General features: G+C 48.7%; 1 protein-coding gene across 8 annotated transcripts in view; it reads left to right on the top strand.

Moving 5' to 3' along the window:
• Nucleotides 1–19914, top strand: part of PCBP3 (poly(rC) binding protein 3) — a 43545-nt gene that overhangs the window by 21463 nt on the left and 2168 nt on the right. The window contains exons 4-13 of one of the 8 annotated variants that reach the window (XM_054381505.1): nt 192–215; nt 1243–1275; nt 1933–2049; nt 2459–2590; nt 2888–3016; nt 5660–5803; nt 8758–8799; nt 12960–13038; nt 13812–13871; nt 16997–17049. In XM_054381505.1, the coding sequence (XP_054237480.1) occupies nt 192–215; nt 1243–1275; nt 1933–2049; nt 2459–2590; nt 2888–3016; nt 5660–5803; nt 8758–8799; nt 12960–13038; nt 13812–13871; nt 16997–17049 (813 nt within the window). The remainder of the gene's footprint in view (nt 1–191; nt 216–1242; nt 1276–1932; nt 2050–2458; nt 2591–2887; nt 3017–5659; nt 5804–8757; nt 8800–12959; nt 13039–13811; nt 13872–16996; nt 17050–19914) is intronic. The other 7 variants (XM_054381498.1, XM_054381500.1, XM_054381501.1 and 4 more) reach the window with 7 other exon arrangements.

The raw sequence follows: 19914 nt of genomic DNA on the forward strand, positions 1-19914 counted from the left end.
GGAGTCCTCCTGCTGAAAGGGAGTGGATGGTGTTATGGTGCTCCTGGCCCCTCTCCTGTCTGCCTCCTGCCCTGTCTTTTTCTCAGGGACAGTGTGCACCAGGTGTTGGCTTCATTATAGGGTTGGTTGGGCTGGGTTGTCATCATGTTTTGTAATGTCAGTTCCTTTATGTTTGCATTTTTTCTTTGTAGGAAGTTGGAAGCATCATTGGAAAGGTAAGGATGTCTTCTAAATGTGTATTTAATACTATTGTCTGCATGATTTGCTGCCTGTGGTATGGTAGATGCCAGTCACCTCTTCCCTGTAACGTCTCTTAAATGTTTGGTGTGCATGAGCTTGTCACTGGCATAAAGGCATAGCCTAAAACTACCACAGACAGAAATGATGGGACACCCACAGAGGACCCAAAGACCATTCCCCTAAAAAACTCACCCCCACCAAACTTATCTAGTGCTGTTTCCAGCTACTTCATTGTGGTGACAAATGGAAACTGATGATTATGTTGCCCTGAGGTGTTGATTAAATAGATTCATTAAGAGTGGTTAAGAATTGTCATGCAAACCCACTGTAATTCTGTGGCACTTCCCTCTGAGGCCACAGGACACCATTTAGCTTATACAGAAAAGTTTCATGAGGTCCTTTACTCCCTGGTGCTTTGCCACAGTGGTTTGAAAAATCATGGGTATATAGGACTGGATTTTTCATGGTTTTAAAAGGGAGGTTTATGGTGACAAAGGTTTGCAGCATTAACACCTTTCCCTTATATGCCTGTGCTTCATTTTTCCATCAGCCTGTTCAGCCTTGGAAAGATTCAGTTGTTCCTCCTTTATGTCTGGCTATAAAGATATTACATCTCTCTGTAGATACTGGATTAGAAACTGCTCTTTGAAGCCACTCCAAAGTGACAGCTTTTCTCAGTGTCAGACCAGTTTCTGAACTTTTTCCATGTGTTTTTTTCCCTAATGGGAAACATAGAAAGGGAGGTGGAGGCTGCAGCTGTGCATTGGTAGCTGTTTTGTCTTTCCTGCTGTACATACGCGGGGAGCAGGGCTGTGATGGCCAACATCTGCAGTTCTTCAGCTGAGCATTGCGTGGAAACGGAGGGCCAGGCATTGCAGAACTGCCTAAGTGTTTGGCTATGTGTTACCACATATTAGAAAGATGAATGTTTGGAGGGGTTATATTGAAGGTGGAGGTCTTGAATTTTTAGTGATAAGCTTATGTTTCTGCTTCTTCTTTCAGAAAGGAGAGACTGTGAAGAAAATGCGTGAGGAGGTGAGCAACACTGCCCTGTAGGATTTGAGGGAGGAGGGGAAAGGAGTGGAAAGGGCCCTCAGGCTGTCCTGCCCAGCAGTGTGCACCGCAATAACCAGAGCTACACATTGCCCTGCACAATATGTGCAGTAATTCCCAGGGTCAGGACATGCAAGCCAGCTGTCCCCAGAGCTGTTTGATGCGGTTTTCTTTCTCCATGCTCAAACTCCTGTCACATTTCATGGGAATTTTCCAGAGCCAAGAACTTGTTCTTAATGAAACATGGAAATTTAGTCACTTGTAAGATGCTTGAGTTTGCCCAAGGTCTTTGTGACTGCATCTTCCAAGGAGTTATCCAATCAGTAAGCTACACTCTTCTTTTTACAAACAACGATTCCGTGAGCTTGGTCTTGCCTTGATCGAGTGGGTTTGCATTGCAGTAAAAGACCCAAAGTGGGTTCTTGGAAACCCTTTCCAAGGGTTAGTGTAAGGCAATACTGGAAACACCATGGAGGGCAGGGATGGACGTTTTTAAGGTTAGGTGGTCAAGAGGCTGTCACAGAAGATGATGAGTAACCAGGCTGGGGTAGAACCTGACCAGAGAAAGGGCTGCACCTCTGGGGCATACCCATTGGTTGCTTGCCTGTGGCTATTCCAGGGATGCTCTTCTCTTTTCAGAGTGGGGCAAGGATCAACATCTCAGAGGGGAACTGCCCTGAGCGAATTGTGACCATCACCGGCCCCACTGATGCCATCTTCAAGGCTTTTGCCATGATCGCCTACAAATTTGAGGAGGTGAGCAATGTGAGCCCTTTCCCCCAGGAGGCTTGAGTAAAAGATCTATATCCAGACCCCTGGGAGGCCCACCAGCCAAGCAGAGCTCCAGCATGCCCACGACCAGGGCCAGAAGTGCAGATGGGCCTAGGTACCTTCAACTCATGTATGCCTGGTTGGAGTTGCTTAGTACACAACCTTGGCACAAAACCTTCCAGACATCTTTAACTAGGCAAGAATTGAGCTTCAGTGAACTGTCACAGAGGTCTTGCAGATAATTAACTGCAGGATGCACAGCGATGCAGCTGCAGACAGAGAGCAGCCACAGTCTGGGGGACACGACTGCTGTTCTCTGGCCCAGGGCATTTGAGGTGGCCTGGATGGCAGGTCAGGTGCCAAGGGCTGATGCCTCACACTCTTCCTTCCCAAGGACATAACCAACTCAATGAGCAACAGCACTGCTACCAGCAAGCCTCCGGTGACACTGAGACTGGTTGTGCCAGCCAGTCAGTGTGGCTCACTGATTGGCAAAGGAGGCTCCAAGATCAAAGAAATCAGGGAGGTAAGTCACAATTGATTTCTTTGTGGCATGTAATCACAGCTCCTCAGGGCTAGTCTGCACCCAAGGGGGAGCTGCCTTGGAAAAGGGGACTCGTATGCTGCTAGCATCATCTACCAGGTTGCTTCCCAGGACAGTGCTGCTGATGTAGGAGCAGCATCTCGTGGGACCTTGCCAGCGGATGCAGGCAGGGCACTGCATCTGAGCTCACACAGGGCAGTGCAGCTCAGGGGAGGCGCGTGGCTGCAAGGAAAGGCATTCAGCTGTGGGATTTCTCCTCCTTTCTCTTTCTGTCTCCAGTCAACAGGTGCTCAGGTTCAAGTGGCGGGGGACATGCTGCCCAACTCCACGGAGCGGGCGGTGACAATCTCGGGGACACCCGATGCAATTATCCAGTGTGTCAAACAGATCTGTGTGGTGATGCTGGAGGTACAGTCTGTAACCAAGGGGGTAAAGTACATAGGAAAAAAAAAAACAACAAAAAAACCCAGCTGGCACCACAACAGTGCTGAGAGCTGTGAAGCGTGTCTCTCGTACCCTTCACCACGCGTTGTTGGACCCCTGTCATTTCCTGGTGTCTCTGTCTGAACCCCACCCAGTGTGTTTTCCCCACCACTGTCCATTGGTTTAGAATCCCACACTGCAAACCTGCCTGGTCGAGTGCCTCAGAGGAGATGGTTTCTGTTGTAGCACAGGGTGGCTCTGGGAGAGAGGGGTGCCAGGCAGGCTGGGACAGCCATAGCCTGGTGTCCCAGCAGTGCCAGGGGTGCTGTGGGAAGGGGACTGTGGCTGCAGCCACTCCACCAAGTGCCTGGCCTCCTCTGCATGAGGCTTGTGGTGCCCCATGAAGACCATGGCTGAAGAGGAGGCTGGTGCATCCCCTGCTCTAGAGGAGCCTGGACAAGGAGCAGAGCCAGGCTCCAGTAAGGCACAGCAGGAAGGGCAACAAGGAAGACTGGTGGACAACAGGGCCCAGAAGGTGCATGGACCTGTGTCCAGGGTGCTATTTCCTGGGAAAAATGCTGAGAAGCAGAGCTTGAAAATCCCTGCCATGGAAAGATGCTGCTGTACCAATGGTTTGTTGCCATGGATGGCCACAACCACGTGCCCCATGTCCACATCTGCTACCTCAGGTGGAAGAAGCTCCAGGAGGAAACCCCTCAGGACGCAGACAGTAACACCCTCTGTTCCTGGTCCCTCCCAGAGGCAGACAAACACGGACCTATGTTAGGCCCCTCTACCTAGCTGCACAGCCCACACACTGCTGCCCTTTCATAGCAGGGAGGAGCATGTTTGCTGCTGCAAGAGCTTCAGATGAGAACAGCAAGGCTTGGTGAAGTAAAACCAACTATAAGCAACTTCAGTTTGGTAGCAGCCCAGCTGAGAAGGAATTGCCATGAGTCACCTTACCCACTGCTGCTGGTAGTGATGCTCAGTCTGGTAAGCTCTGCTGCCAGAGGAGTGCGGGTTTAACTGCATGGTGACTCCAGGTTTTGTTCTGGCTGTGGCAAAGATGGGCACCAGGTAATGCTTGCAGGCTTGTTACAAAGTCTTTTGTGTCCACTGTTCTCACCAACCAAAGCAAGGGTTAGTGCTCCTCTGTATGCCTCAGCAATGGGAAAGAGAAAACCTGATAAGCAGTCTGATGCTCCTTATAACCTTTCAGTCTTAAATTATCTTACCACAGAAATCTTTGCTTGTCCCCTCCAAGATCTGTAGCTCAATAAAAGAAAAAGCAGGTTTGTGATTATAGAGGCTGTGCTTTTATCATACAGCTTTGCTGCAGACCTGTTGGGAAGATCTGGATATGCCACTTGGCTGCAAGTAGACATCTAGAACAAAGTACAGGAAAAATGAAGAATTTTCCATGAGATAGCATAATTTATATTGCCTATCGCTACATAGCAGTAACTGGGTCATTTGACTTGGGGTAGAACCAAGAGGCTTTTATCTGAAATCTCTCCAGATACCTAGAAACCTCCATAATCTCTTCTATGGCCTGTTAGTTATGTTCAAGAAAAAAATCATCAGAGATAACTTGTATGAGAAGACCTTGTGCACAGCACAGTGGATTGCATTGCTATATCTTGATGCGCATCACTATAGCTTCTGCTTGGACCTACCTAGGTACTGGTCAGTACTGGCAGCAGGGCTGCCCTGAGTCAGCTGCTGCCACAGGAGGAAGACTGGGAGTACACATGGGTTGGTGCCTCTGTTGCTGGCATCTGTCTGGCTGTTCACTTGGACCGCTGCCACCGTACAGCTCTAGGATAGTATCTCTGGAAATGATGTTGCTACCTGAGAGGGGTTTTCAGCCTAATGATCACTGCCACTTTGTCCCACCAGGGTGTGGGTGGTCTTGAACACTGTGCAGCATCGGTTGCCCAACCATTCACATCCAGTTCTGTATGGCAATAGACCAAACCAAGTCCTGAAGGTGACCTTGTACTGGCAGTGAGGAAGATGAGAGTGATCAAAGAGCTTAAGCATTGTGCCAGGTTGCTCAGATGGACTGCTCATTCCTTCTGATGCCCGTGTTCACAATACCATGCCACAGCTCTGGGCACTTGATGGGGCTGGTGTGACCTATGGCTGGATGTCGACATGCAAGCGCTCTCAGGCTGCAAAGAAAGCCATGGCATGAAGAAACTCATGGCATCCAGGGATGAAAAATCTGGTCCATGGATGTACCTCCCTATCTTGCTGCAGCTTGAGGGTCTCCTTTGAGTGTTTCGAGGACGCTGCATTCCAGCTTCAGGCTTGAGTCTAAACCAGGCAACACAGTTTGCAGAGAGCAGAATGAAGGCAAGGGAGGTAGCAGAAGTCCAGGGAGTGATTTAGGAGCCCATGCCTTGGCAGGGGATCTCCTGCAGCCCAGGTTGTGCTCGTTGTCCATTGAACACCAATTTCCCCCGTGTGCTCGTGTCCCGAAGCGCGGTCTCCTGGTGTGGGTGTTGCTGGCGGCGGCCCCGGGGGCCGTGCTCTCTCGGATGCTTTCTAACGCTCTTTTTGCCGCCCTTCCAGGAAAGCTGTTCTAATGTTCTCTCTCCCTCTCCTTATCCCTTTTCCTAGTCCCCACCAAAAGGTGCCACCATTCCCTACCGCCCAAAGCCCGCCTCCACCCCTGTCATTTTTGCAGGTGGTCAGGTAAGAGCCGACCCGCTTGCAGCCTCCACTGCCAACCTCAGCCTTTTACTGCAGCACCAGCCGCTGCCCGTTAGTGCACTCAGGTTTCTTGCCTTCTGACTTGCATGGTGTCATCCCATCCGTTGTGTGCCACAGCAGCTGTTCTGAAAGCTCTTTGCAGGACTGCTGGCAGTTTACAAGCCTGGGCCAGACAGCTTAGCTCCTGTGATGGCTGCTGGAGGACAAGGAAAGGGCCAGCCCAGGGAATCAACGTTTTAGCTCTGTCAGGCACCTATGTACCAAGAAAATGCTGGGGTTTGCTTCATCAGATCCAGAGTCAGTATTTTCTGATAGTTACCAATGTGAAGGAGAAAATGAGAAAAGTTTTGTGGGATGAAAGGCTGTTACTGTGCTCTCACAGTGGTTACAACCATTTATCTTCTGGCATCTTTGGTCCAATTAAAATTAGCTTTGCACAGTTGTAATTGATCCAAGGTAGGAAGGGCATGTGCTAGCCCTGCCAGGATCATGCTGAGCTGCTGTTCAGGGCAACCTCGGTGAAAAGGTCATCCCCATCACTGGTGCTCAGCCATTTTGGGGTGCTGCTTCCCCAGAAAATGCTGTAAGTTTTGCTGCCAAGTTGGGACTCAGCTCTGCCCACAGGGAGCCTAGGTGGCATTGCCTTCAGAGACAGTGTGCAGTGATTGCTCTGCAGGCTTGCCCTCACGATATGGTGTTTCTAGCGACCCTTGGGAGGTGATGGCGGATTTATTCCTTTGCAGGGTAACCATGGCATGCATATGCTGTGGGAGCTGGAAGTTCCCACAGCATGAGATGTATATAACAATGGCCTTTGAGCAGGCAACTGCTTTTCAGGATTTGCCTGTATTGTCACTGTGCCAAGGTTCACCAGTATCTAGCAGGAGAGATACTTTTCCAGGAACTCCAGCAGCCAGGTAAAGCCATCACATGCCATCCACAGCAGGTGTTATGATGATCCTTGTGGTCCCTTCCAACCCTGAGTGATTCTATGATTCTATGATTCTATTTCATTTCTCCACAACCATAATAAATAGTAGAAGGACAAACTAGGGATGGGAGCAAAGCCCAAAGCACAGACTATTTCAGGCAGTGAGCTGAATTAGCATCTCTTAGTCATCAGCAGCATCAGGAGGAGCTTGTCGTTTGGTCTGAGCAGCTGTCCTGGGAAAGAGCTTTGAGTCCAGCTGCTTGGTGAACTTATCTTCTCAAAAGGGAGAGTAAGATAGAGGCAGCATTTCTCCTGCTGGTGCATGGTTGGTGTCTTGCACAGAAGTGATGCTGTGGGAAGAAACGATCTCTGAAATGAGAGCTCTTCCCTGCCAGCCCCAGGAGGGTGCTGGCGAGCCCCTTGGCTCTGAGCATGGGATAGCATGGAGTGGGCAGAAGACAGCAGATGACAGTGGTGCTGTGAGGTGCTTGAGGTGGGTAGGACTTGTAGGAGCTCCGAAGTCTGGGGGACATAGTGGCCAGTGGCAGATGCCAAAGGGATCAGTTCCATTGTCTGTTTGCAAAGTCAGCCTCTGCAGAAAGCTTTGGGTCACACAGGCAGGTACTGTCAGGGTGGGGCTGCATCTGTCCAAGACACCTTCCTGCCTGTAATTAGCTTTTTCCCATCAATTGTTCTCATCAAAAAACATTGGATTAAATTGCCAGGAAACAGCAAAATCTTTAGAGCAACCTCCACTACATCACCACGGACATATCAATCCCCATTGTGCTGGGATGCTGGCAGGTGCCAGGTCTGCTGTTTCAGGGTGGGATGGGGGCTTTGGCCTCCTTCCTCCTCCAGGATTTTGGGGGTTTTCCTCACGCAAAGCACTTTGCTGTTTGCAAATGATGTGGTAAATTTGCAGGAGGTTGAGGGTTGGTTTGTTTTATTTTTCTTCTTGACTATCTTTACTCTCCCTTTTTAAAGTGTTATCCATCTCTTTTGCCATTTCTTCAGAATCATCTGAGTTATGTGTCAACCAGTGAGATACGTTTTGCTAGCTGATCAAGTCGTAACTATTGGGCTCTCTAGTGTCTGGCTCTACCCACAGTGGTGCTCATGTTCACGTTATTTACAAAAGAGAACGGATCACTACAAACGATGGGAAAAGCACTAAACGATGTGCCTGGCAGACATCTGCATGAATTTGTTAATTATAGCTGGTGAAAGGCATTGCAGTGCAGGCAGCCTGTCCTGAGCCCTCTTGGCACTTGCTGAGACATCAGCACCAGCTGGCTTTCTGCACAGCAATGCCTTTCCCCCCAGCAGAGCACTGGAACACACTGGGTAGATGTAAAGCATGTTAAGAGTTGTGCATCCAAAAATACAGAGACTCACTGCACTAGCTTGCTTTCTAGGGTCACATTTAGGTGTAAAGGGTGGTGGTGATGTTCCTGTGCAGCCGCTACACAGACAATTCTGGTTTGATGTGTATCTTTTGTAGAGCAAAGCCCAATCACAACAATTCCTACTCTATGCCATTCTGGAACCTTTAAAGAGCCGTTTCATTCCTTTTGGAAAAGCCAAACTGAGCTGAAGCCCTTGATGTTAGGTAGTTCAGCAAGCCCCAAGTTTGATCAGAGGGGTGCACCTCCCCTCTACCCCAAGCACTTGCTGCCCCAGTGCATTTAGTGTGGCACAAGGGGACTTTTCTCCTGGGCTAGCCAGGCAGGTGTGCAGGCAATTGATCACTACATGGAAAGTGCTTCCCTCATACCATCCAGTCTTAAAATTAAGCTGGTTAAGCCAAAATTTCACTGGCAGCAGAGCAAGGGGAGAGGTGTGTCACTGGCATAATGCTCAGCTCCTCATGCTTGGTTATTTGGGGGGTAGCACAGGGTCCTGGGTAGAGCGAAGTGGGGAATAAGCTGCTCTTTAGCCCTTGCATTCACAGAATTTATCTCAAGTTAGGCAGAAAGGAGCAAACCCCAGGGACAGCAGTCCTTGTGGAGCGGCACGTGGCTTTGCTGTCTTCTCCTGCCAGCCCTAATTACATCTGTTTTTCCTTTTGCAGGCCTATACAATTCAGGGACAATACGCTATTCCACACCCGGATGTGAGTTTTACCCTAATTTTTCTTATACCCTTTTATGTCACCTGCATGCTACCGTTAATTCATATAATATTAATATTAGACAATAATATTAATAGCATATTTTCAAATCAACTGGCCGTATGTAGTCTCTGTAATACCTTGAACGGTCTTTTAACCTGTTAGCACTAAATTTTATTAATTCTGAGGACTTGGCCTGATGCTAAATTGTTCAGTGCTATCCCTTTGTTCTGAGACAAACCATGCTCTATGCATTTTGTGCCTCAAAATGATCAAAACATGCAAAGAAAGGGAAAAAAAAGAAAGGCTTTCCTTGCTATTTCACCTTTGTCCTTAAAATATTGGTAAGCCAAGGGCTTATGTAGGTGCTGAGTACCTTGTTGTGGTGGGGAGAAGCCAGAGTTCCAGTGGTGCATGGTTTCTTGCTTGAAGCCTGGGCAGGGGGATGTGCCTGGCTTACTCAGAAGCAGGCACTGAGGTTGGGCAAAACACCACCTGTGTCCCCCCAAAAGGATGGAAAAGACAGCCATCCGCCACGCTGCTGGACCTCACCTTGCCGAGGGCTCTCGCAGGAGCTGCCCCCCAGACCGAAGTGGTCGCCCTGGGTTTGACAGCTGTCTTGACGGCTTTGGTTCGCTGTTGCCTCGAGCAGGGCATCGTGGGCACAGTCCCTGCTTCATCTCATGCTCCTTGGTGTGGAGACAGGCGCTGCTCAGGCTTGAGGCATCAATGGGTTTTACTGATGCTTGGATCCCCCTGCTCCTGTCAGGCTCCTGTGCCTAGGGTGGGTCAGAGAGCCAGAGCACATTTTGGGGGGGGGACATGTAAAGTGCATCTGCAGACATGCCTGTGTGTAGAAGTACCAACAAAAATAGAAAATGAGTCTATTTAAAAAACAAAACCAAAAACAAACCAACCAACAAATTCTCTGGGAAAAACAGCAGTGAAGCACTGCTTGCTGGCAGCAGGCAGCTGCTTGGCTTCTGGGGCTGTCATGTGCCAGGGAGCTCTTGGAAGAAGCTGGGATTTTATAACTGTGGTTTAGAGGAGATCAAATACCCATCAAGTCCTGCTGCAGAGGCTCCTTCTTGCTGGCACTTCTGCAAGTCTGGGATCTGCAGTGGGAGCTGAGCACAAAGTGCTGCTCTGGGGATGTGACTTAATTGTAAGTAGTGTGATCTGGGTGGAAAGACTTCTCCAGCCATCCCATATGCCATAGGTCAGTGTTCCTCTTTTTGATGAGTGCATCGAGTGCTAAATCATGGAATTACTTTTTGCATAATTGAGAACGGGGAGAGGGTGTCTGATACCATGAACGCTTGTTCCCCGTGGGCAGGGTTAGGAGCTGTAGGCTGGATCTTGATCTTAGGAGCAGTGATTTCACTCAATATATTGGTGGTTTTGGATTTCCATGTGACACCAGTATGCATGTACTTTGAACAGCCTGATGTGATGGTTGCTTAGAAATATTCCTAATTGTGTGTGCTTCACTTTTGCTTCCTAAGTGGAATATGAATAAACACACCTGACTGTTCAGTGAGGGTAGATCAAGATCTTCTTTGTCCCAGTTTTTCTTTTCAAGCAGTGACAGCAGCTTAAAGCATTCTCCTTGTTGTCATACTTCCCTGATTGGCAGGAATAAAATACATTTAAAATATTTGCTGGCTGTGCTCTGCCTTACTCCCAGCAGATACGCTGAGACCTGGATAAAGTTGTTCGTACAGGAGCCACATGCTCTATCCTTAATCCCATACCCTTTCACAAGACTTGGTCATTTTAAGTACTGCTTGGTGCAGAATCCACGTTTTGATTTTAGGGCCTTGGCTGTGCTCTTGCAAGGGTGTCTGAGTTCAGTGGATGCCTTTTGCAGACCTGTGTCTGCAAAGTAGACAGAATTTCAACATTTCAGACCTAAAATGCAAGTTCCTGCCTTGATTTTATTCCCTGGGAACCACTCTAAAGTCAGCAAGAGTTTTGGTTCATGAAGGGCTTCAGAATTGCTTGGGTATTTGTAAAACATTTTGGATGTGATGTGTAGCTATCTGCATTCATATCTGAAATTTGTGGTGGAAGATGAAAGGACAATCATAGCAGCTGACAGTCAGGGACACATGGGAGTGAAATAAATGTTGAGGGCAGTAAAGCTCCCAAACCAGGACATCACTCCTGAGGATGCATCAGTCTGGCAGCCAAGGCTTTGCTGTGGGTACCTAGTGGTGCTCACCATGACTGTATGTTGGTCTCAGTGCTGTTGTCTTGTCCCTCCCAGCAGTGCCAGTGGCGAGCTCCCATCTGGCCTGTGGGGAAATCCAGAGTTTGCTCACAAGTTTTTATTTTCAGTGTTTTTCCAGGAAATGGAAGAGGAAGTGTTTCATGCACCACAAGCATTCACGTAGCAGCTTTCACTTATCTCCTAGGTGTGGCCATCCTCTCCTCTTGCAGGCTTTTTCTTTGCTGTTATTATAGGTGCTTGCTAAATACCACTGTCCAAGCTGTATGTTAAAAATATGCTAGATCAGTATTAGTGTTTTGGTGTTTCTCTTCTCAGGGCACAGCCAGAGCCCAAGGGGCTCTGCCTCTCCCTGGTGCTGGGACCGGTTGTAATGATGAGCTCTGCAAACAGGATGCAAATTGGTAGAAAATGGGATAGTTCTTGAATTAAAAAGCAATGGATGCTGATGTTCCTGCTCCCTGGCAGGAGCCATGGCATGCCCAGTCCTACCCGGAGCTGACTGTTTTGGCAGGAACCTGCTGTAGCGTCTTTGGCTTGTTTCCGTATTGCACAGGGAGAGATGTGCTTGTGTCTCTTCTCGTGAAATGTTGAGACCTCTTACCCAAGCCAGCAGAGGCTGGAGGTCACATGCCTCTGCCAGGTGGTATTCCCTCAGGTCCCTCTCCAGGGACTTTCCCCTCCCCACTGCCTCCCTCTAGTTTCTCCCCCAGTGTGCTCAGCCCTCAGGTCCGCTCTCTCCAGTGCTCCCTCCTCATCGCTGCCAGCCAGACCTCCCCATGCTCTCTCCCCAGCCCTGCTGCAGGAGCAAGGAGGGTTTTGAGTATTGTTTTACCCCAAATCAAGCAAATCATAACTCTTGCCTCTCCCTTGCTGTGGAGGGAATGGGTGCAACTAGTAGTTAACATTTAGTAGAAGATGCAATCCTGGCAACCCCCTGAGCACCTGTGAAACTGCCATGTGGGAGACGATAAAGATCCTCCCTCTGGCTCACTGCTTGACTTCAGCCCAGTTTGTTTTGTTTTCTTTTTTATTTTATTTTATTTTATTTTATTTTATTTTATTTATTTTATTTTTTCTTTCTTTTTTTTTCTTTTTTTTTTCCCCGCCCACTTTGGAACAGTGAAACAGAGCACAAAATGTATTCCAAACAAACTCCTCACTTATGCAACTACATCCTCACGGGGCACAGAAAGCTACCTGGCACAACAAGGGATAGAAGGATCTGAAATACCTACTGGTCATGGCTGAAGCCCATATTTTGCCACATTGCTAAGAGGCTTGCGTTTATAATTAGCTGACATTAAGAGCTGCAGTTTGTTCATCTCCCAGATGCATTTCCTGCCCGAGGCGCAGCATGAGAGCATTTGCTGCAAGGGCAAGCAGTCATAATGCAGCTCCAGCAGCACAAAGAGGGTCTTCTGGGATGCTGGCACATGATGGCCACCAACCTGGCAGTGCCTTTCAGGAAGCTTCTCTGTTCTAAAGCTATCCTGATGCAAGCAGCAGCCTCTGGTCAGAAGTTGCAAAGCCCAGGAGGGTAAGGCAGTGGCTGTAAACATCACAGGCAGCAAGGCCTGCCACTGCTGCAGCAGCTGCCCCTGTGCTGAAGCGGCTGCTCGCTCCTGGTGAAGGAGCTGAACCATTTAATGGGATGGAAACTAAGAATGGGCTTCTTGCTGGTATCGTACTTCAGACCCTGACCAAGCACTTCTGCAAAAGATTTGGGCTTTATTGCATTTTACCCAGGCCAAGTCCTTCTGCTAATGTTTTTGCCATGTCTCACCATGGCTTCCTGGTTTGTTTTTTTGGTTTGTTTTCTTTTCTTTTCTTTTTTTTTCTTCCATTATAATTTCATTCTCGATTTTCAGTGTGACTTGTTGTACTCTATGACAATAACCTTCTTAGCTCTAATGTCCCTCCTACCCCTCAGCAGTTGACCAAGCTCCACCAGTTGGCTATGCAGCAAACCCCCTTTACTCCCCTTGGACAGACCACCCCCGCTTTCCCTGGTACGTACCCACATGCCCTTTCTAGATATCCTTCTCTTCTTACCTGTAGAGTTTCTCTCTCTTTCTAAACTCATGCTGTATAATGGAAGCAAGCAGGGCAAGTAAAACTGAAGAAGTTGCGATGTCCACAGGGAAAAGTTGACAGGGAGACAGGACAAATGTTTGGGGTAGGACAGTCGTAATGGGTGAGCTCTCAGCCATGAATTGTGCATGCCTGGACTGCTCCTGCAAAGCCACGCTTACCTTGCTCCCAGTTTTACTGGCTTTCCCAGCAGAAACAATCAGTGGCTTTCTCCTGCCAGAGGAGGTGGCATGGTAGCATCCCCTGCCAAGTGCTGATCCGGACCCTGGTGGGACATCCCTGCTTTCCCAAGGGGAACGGCTCTGCACCAGCCAGGGATGCTCTGAGCAGCTGTGGGGAGTGATGCCAAGCTGGGCATAATGGCAGCTCTGCCCCAAGGAGAGTGCTGGGAAGGATCCGTGGCCATAGGAAGCCGCATTAGCAGGAGGACAGCCAGACATGGTGCGGCTCAGCAGCCTTGTCCCCAGGGCTGGCATGGCAGTGAATGCATTTCATGGTGAGCCTGGGAAGCAGACAGAGTGCAGGGAATGGAGATACTTACAGCACCTTTGATTACTTGGTGGTCAAAGTGCCAGTTGGAAATGCTTTTTCTGACAGTATGTTCATCATATTTTGAGCTTCCTAGATGAAGTGACATTGCTTATCTCCTTGAAGGCAAAAGCATTAAACCTGTTTCTTCTTTGCTCTTCAGGAGAAAAGCTGCCCTTACATTCCTCCGAAGAAGCTCAAAATCTGATGGGCCAATCATCAGGTAAAACACAAAGCTACAGGGAAATAAGCAGGCTTCTGCTGACATCTATTTCTTAAATAGGACTGTGCCATTGTTGTGCTCCTAGATAAACTGTGATATTTGTTGAGAAGATGGCAGGTTTTCTTGGTGGGCAGGGAGAGATCAGGCAGCACTATGCCTGCCATTCCCTTTTGTACAGCATGTCAAAAGAAAAATGCCTGGAGTTTATTGCCTAGGTTTTTGATGTCTGTGTGTATCTGCCATCTGTGTAACGGAAAGGGTCCAGAGCCATCGCCTTTTCATTTAATTTTGCATAAACCTCACTCAGAAACAGTAGAGAAACGCCTGTGGGAGCAGAAACACAATACAATTTTAGCCATCTTTAATCCATTCAGTGAGCTGCATTTTTAGTGGGACAGGACCCTGAGGAGCCAAAGCATGGTTGTAATCTTGGAGATATTTTCCTGTCAAATGTCACACACATTCATCCATATGTGCCAAACCTACTTATCTTTTTTAGTCTACTGTTGATTAAAGGAGCTACCCTGGGGTCTGGAGGCTCTTAGGTAATGCAAGCCAGACCTCCCCTGGGCATAGCTGGGGCACAAACCTGCTCTGCAGCCAGCCAGGGTGCATCATGTGCATGCCTCGAAAGAGTTTGGGGACATCACCTGGCTAGGAAATCAAATGTAGCCTGCAAAAATAGACTCTACGAGATAAAAGCAGATACAGATTTCATGATACCAACTTGCACAGCCTTGTTTTCTATGTGTCCTGCTTTGCCCTTTGCAATCACCCAAGGCACTAATCCTGCCCTGACCCATCATGTTACAATCATGGGGATTGCATGTGCCTATCAGAGAAGGAGAATCTGGTATGCTAAAATAAACAGTCTCCAGGCAATGGAGAAGGACATGGCCAGTTATCAATGGTCTTTGTGATACAGGGGTGATGCAATATTATGGCACCCCGTGCCCCAGAGGCTTTCAGCAACACCTGTGCTATCTGAGCACAGAGCAGAGAGCCCTATCTATGAGTCTGAGAAGCCTAGTTTGCATTTCCAAAGATCCCTGGGTGCCTTAGCACTGCTCTGAGCCCATCCTCAGTGCTCTGCTCCCTTCAGAAGCCGTACTCGCCATACTCAAGCAGCCGCTGAGCTGAACTCTGTAATACATGGCCAAGAGACCAGGACACCTGCACCCTGGGGGACATGTCTTAGTGTTAGGTGCAGTGCATCTGTCCCTACACTGTGAGGAGGACTGGTGTGAAAGACAGCCCAGGGCTGCTGAAGTGTCTGTTGTGGTATGCTATGAAGTCGATGCCAAGTATTGTCCCCATGTAAAACCTGGGCAGGGGCTGTGCTGTGCAACCCTTTGGCATTAGTACACCTGGCAGTGGTGATGGAGGGCACAGGGCTACTGAATGGAGGATTTGAATTCCCATCCCTTGCATTGCCCCTCTAATATATGCTCCCAAGTGAAAAAGATGGCAAAGAGACCTCCTGCAAGTGGATGCCTGTGTGGTGTACCCAGGCATTGAGTCTCTGCAAGGAAGGTGCAGCTGAGAAGCTTGCTTTTGGGAAAGTGCAGGAATCATGCGTGAGCACATCAAAGATACCTGATCATCTCCTTCCCAGGGGTGAGGCTGAGATGGAGTTGCAACATAAAGCTTCATGATTTCAGTATTGTAGAAATTTTGCTTTGACTGTGCCAGGACCCAGACAGACATCAGTTCAGGCCTGATGGTTTTGGGGCACCAAAACTAGATGGGAACTCCTTTTCCACAAGGCAAAGAGCCTTGATGGAATGCAGACCAGCAAAACTTGGCCATTGTTTGAAGGAGTTGCTTTGTGTGGTTAAGGCAGTGACAAAGTGCTAGTGCTGTGTGAAGAAACCCTGCTGCATTGGGTAACTAGGAATTTGGAGTTGCTGTTGTCTTGTATTGTAGCAGCCCAGCACTTCCAGTTTCTTTCTGCTTTTTTTTTTATCTGCACCACCTTACTCTGTGCAAATGTCTTGGACTCTTGCACACACTGCTCTTAAAAGCCTTCCTCAGTAGTTCAAATCATATGAATATGGAGTTTTTGAAGCTACTGCAAACTCATGTTAGCCACTAGACAGCTGCTTTCTTGCAGATTTGACGTAGGACATCCCTGCTTCAGCAGTGGAGTGATTTAATATTGAAACCTGTGGGAGAGACAGGCTGCAACCTAGCCTGCTGTCCTCTCAGTTCTGGAGCTGCACATACAGGGTAGTCTGCTGGTTACAACCTTTCCTGTCATGGAGGAGAGTGCCCTCCTGGGCCCAGGAGAGGTGGAAAGAATCGTATTTAACTAGACCATGCTTTTCCCAGGAAAGATTGGACCAGATGATCCTTGAGGTTGCTTCCAATCCATATGATTATACTGCTGCCTTCACCCCTTGCCAAGTAATTTTTTTAGGGAAGCAGGCTCTAAATCTTGATACTGTTTGGCATGCTTTCCCATGGTAGTAAGAATGTCCATCAGTCCCAGGTCCAGCAAACATGCATGTCTTAGCAGCCTGGCTTAAATTCAGCATGTGAGTCTGCAGGGCTGTAACTTGCAGAGTGCTTTGCAGACTACCCTGTGCCAGCACTGATGGATCCTTCAGGGAAACAGGTTTTGGGATGCCAGGCTGTTGAGACCAAGCAGTTCTATGCTGTTGTGTCCAGAGAGGACTGGGGGGAGTGTGTGGACAACCCTCCTGCTGGCGGGCTGGCTGCCTTTAGGATTGGGTTTCCCAGCCAGCAAGCTGGCTGCTGCAGTGTGGAGGAGGGCTTTGTGGGATGGTGCTTTGCCCACCTCTCTCTGGCAATGCTGCAACCTTGTACCATAATGCACCCTCCTCTGAAGCCATTCCTAGTGAGAGGATGGAGAGTAGGAGTGAGGCACTCATGGGGCAGCACTTGTGATGCCCGCTTGAGGGATGCAGAGGAAGGTGACACTCAGCTGCAGTAGAGCCAGGTAGCAACTGTCTTCTCCTCCTTGTACCAGAGTGTGTGATCCCTTCCCCTCCCAGCCCTGGAGCAGGACGCAACCTTTGCAGCGTTGACTGTTGCGGGAAAGCAGTGGAGCTCCACCGTGCTGCCTCTGCAAGCTGTAACCATTTTCCCTTGCACATGCCCAGGTTTGGATGCCAGTCCCCCGGCCAGTACTCATGAACTCACCATTCCCAATGATGTAAGTAAATCCGAGTGCTTCCTCAGCATGTGTGTGTATGTGTACACACAGATATATATATGTGTGTGTGTCTGTATTTATATATATATATATATATATATAAAAATGCAGGCATATGACTGTCAAATATGTTTAGAGATGCCCCTTCACCAGGTTCATCCAGTGCCATGTGCAGTCTGCTGGGGATCAGCCTGCAGCATCAAGTACTGGTTGAACTTTACCCCATTGGTAGCTTTCCTAGGACAATCCTTCTTAATGCTCCTTTTCCCTTTCCAAGTGAACTCGCTACTCATGAAACATGCCCAGTTGACAGCACTGGGAAGGGGAGAGAGCTCCTGAGCCAGTCCTCATTAAACCATAATTGCTTCATCTTGCACTGGCTCAAGCATAGCTACTGGGGGTTTGGGGAGGAGGTAAGTAAACAGTGTTTCTAATGCCACAGTGTCACATAAGCTTTTGAAGGATGGTGCCTCTCATCTTAATACCTGTGGATGTCATCTTTTGGGTCTTGTAGATGGAGGCATTGCATTAAAGTGGATGTTGGACTGGGATGTTTACTGGGAGGAGGCTCGAGTCACACTGGGCATGTGGTCATGCGGTGCAAGGAGGGTGCTTGGGGATGCTCAGGTGGGAGGAAGAGAGGGATGGAGAACTCCACACAGCTGGCATGTGGATACAAGAGTCTCACTTGCTTCTGGGCTGGCCCACTGGTTTCCATGGGTTGATAACCTGTGGGGACTCAAATCAGGATCAGAGCAAGCAGAGGAATGACTTCCAGTTGCCGTCTCCATCTCTATCACCTAAAAACACCTTTAGCCTGTCCTCCTCAGGAGTTTCTGGATTTGGTCTGGCAGCTCTTGCTACTTCTTTCTGCTGTTCACCAACACATGTCAGCACAAGGGAAGAGCAGCAAGCCTGGCTGCAGCTGCCAGGCATCTGCAATCCTTTGGGACACTTGTAAGGCTTCCTTCTACTCAAGAGACACAGCAGTGAAACAGCTGCTGAGCATCTGCTGGATGAAACCCTCAGAGCTACTTCACTCTGGGGCCAGCCATCATGGGAGAGCTCTGTGGAGGAGCCTGTAGGAGATGGTGGCAAGGCTCATCCTAGGTCTGCTTCTGTCCATCCAGTAAAGACCCCCTCCAGGAGACTGCAGGGAGCTCTGCAGGCAGGCCTGAGGTTGCACCAGCCACGTCTAACAAGCATGGAGGACCGTAGCCCAGGTAGCAGTGTGACCATCTTCAGGAATATCAAGTAACCCCTTGCAACAGGGCCTGCATGGCAGGAAAGGATACCAAAGGACTTCCTGCAAGACCAAGGAGCATTCAGAGCATTCATACACCAGAAGCCCAGCTCTCATCATACCTGTGCAGCATTAAATGTCATCACCTGCCTCTTTCTACCTGCTGAAAAATGCCTCATTAGCTCTGCCTCCTGTTGCTTTGAAGACTCTTAAATTCCTACTGCAACTTTCCTGAGAAGCAGAAGACAAGTTTGGGTTGCTTAAAGCAGTGGGTCTACAGGTGTATTTTAGTGGTGTAGATTCAGTTTGTGGTGCTGCAGAGAAAGGAGAGTTGAAGGAAAACTGATGATTGAAAACATCTTGGCACTCTGTCAGGTAGTGTTCAGAGATACTTGGATGTTGCTGAACATATCTTTAAATAGGTGTGGTTCCTCAAGTCAGGTTCTCAGACTCAAAGGATATTCATTTGCTGAAGCATCTCCAAGCTGTTTCAGTGCCATGAAGACCAGGATGGGTGGCTGTTGGACTGAACATCACACTGCAGCCCCTGAGAGAGTTGACGCCCTTCCAGTGCTGCGAAGAGGTGTATATTCAGGTCCATATGGAACCAGTCACTGAGATAGCCCCATGATATAACAAAAGGACCAGTGAACATTTGGAGGAGTGGTTGTCCTCACTTCTACACTGACAGAAATCCAGCAGCTGCCAAGATGAATGTCCGTCATATAACGCTCCAAAGCGCAACTGTGGAAAAGAGCTCAAATGCTGATGGCCAAGAGAGGTGTACCTCATGACTGTGTTGGTAAAGCTGCACATCTCAGTCTGTGTTACCAAGCTGTCAAAGTGCTTGAGGAAACCATAGTTTGATGCACAAATAAGCTAGAGCAAACATGAAGACCACTGAGAAAATTCAAGCTATTTAGGACCACTGAGGAAATTCAAAGGGCAGACTGCTGAGGAAATTCAAGCCTCCAGCTGGCTCAGTTTCTTTCACAAAAGTGTGAAGGACATGTTTTTAAGCAGGATTCTCATCTTCTGCTGATGCCTCAGTCATGTGGTGCTCCCTTCTTAACAGTCAGCAGGCTGGTGAGACTTTCCTTGCACCAGAATTGCTGAAGAGGGTAACAAAGGCAATGACTGTATCCCAGAAGGGCAGAAGAAGTGTGGGATGGAATGAGCAGTATGAAGCTATCAATGGTGCGTGTCTGCACTGGCTGATGAGGGGGCTCTTGGGTTTGGGCTTTCCCTGGGGAAGGCAGTAGGCTTGTTTTCTTCTAGTTACACATCCTAGAAAACCACCTTCAGGACCACTGTGAATGGCAAGGGGATGAGGGCGCAGCAGTCTGAAACACGACTTATTCCCATCCTTGCAAAACACTGACCAGTTATTAGACCATGACAATGTTATTACCGAAATGAGGCCAGTGTAACACCTCGCCCTTCTTGAAGCCCTCCAAGATGCTGGGCATCGTGTGCAGATAATTGAAATTTGCCCCCCCTCTGAGGACCAGAGCAGGGCAGGCTGCTGGACATGTCCTGGGAGGACCGTGCTCATATGCAGGTGGGATTCACCCCCGGGCTGTCCCTCTTTTGTTTTTGTGAGCATTAAGATCACTCACACC

This window comes from Indicator indicator, chromosome 5 (genome assembly GCF_027791375.1).
Source record: "Indicator indicator isolate 239-I01 chromosome 5, UM_Iind_1.1, whole genome shotgun sequence".
NCBI lineage: Eukaryota > Metazoa > Chordata > Aves > Piciformes > Indicatoridae > Indicator > Indicator indicator.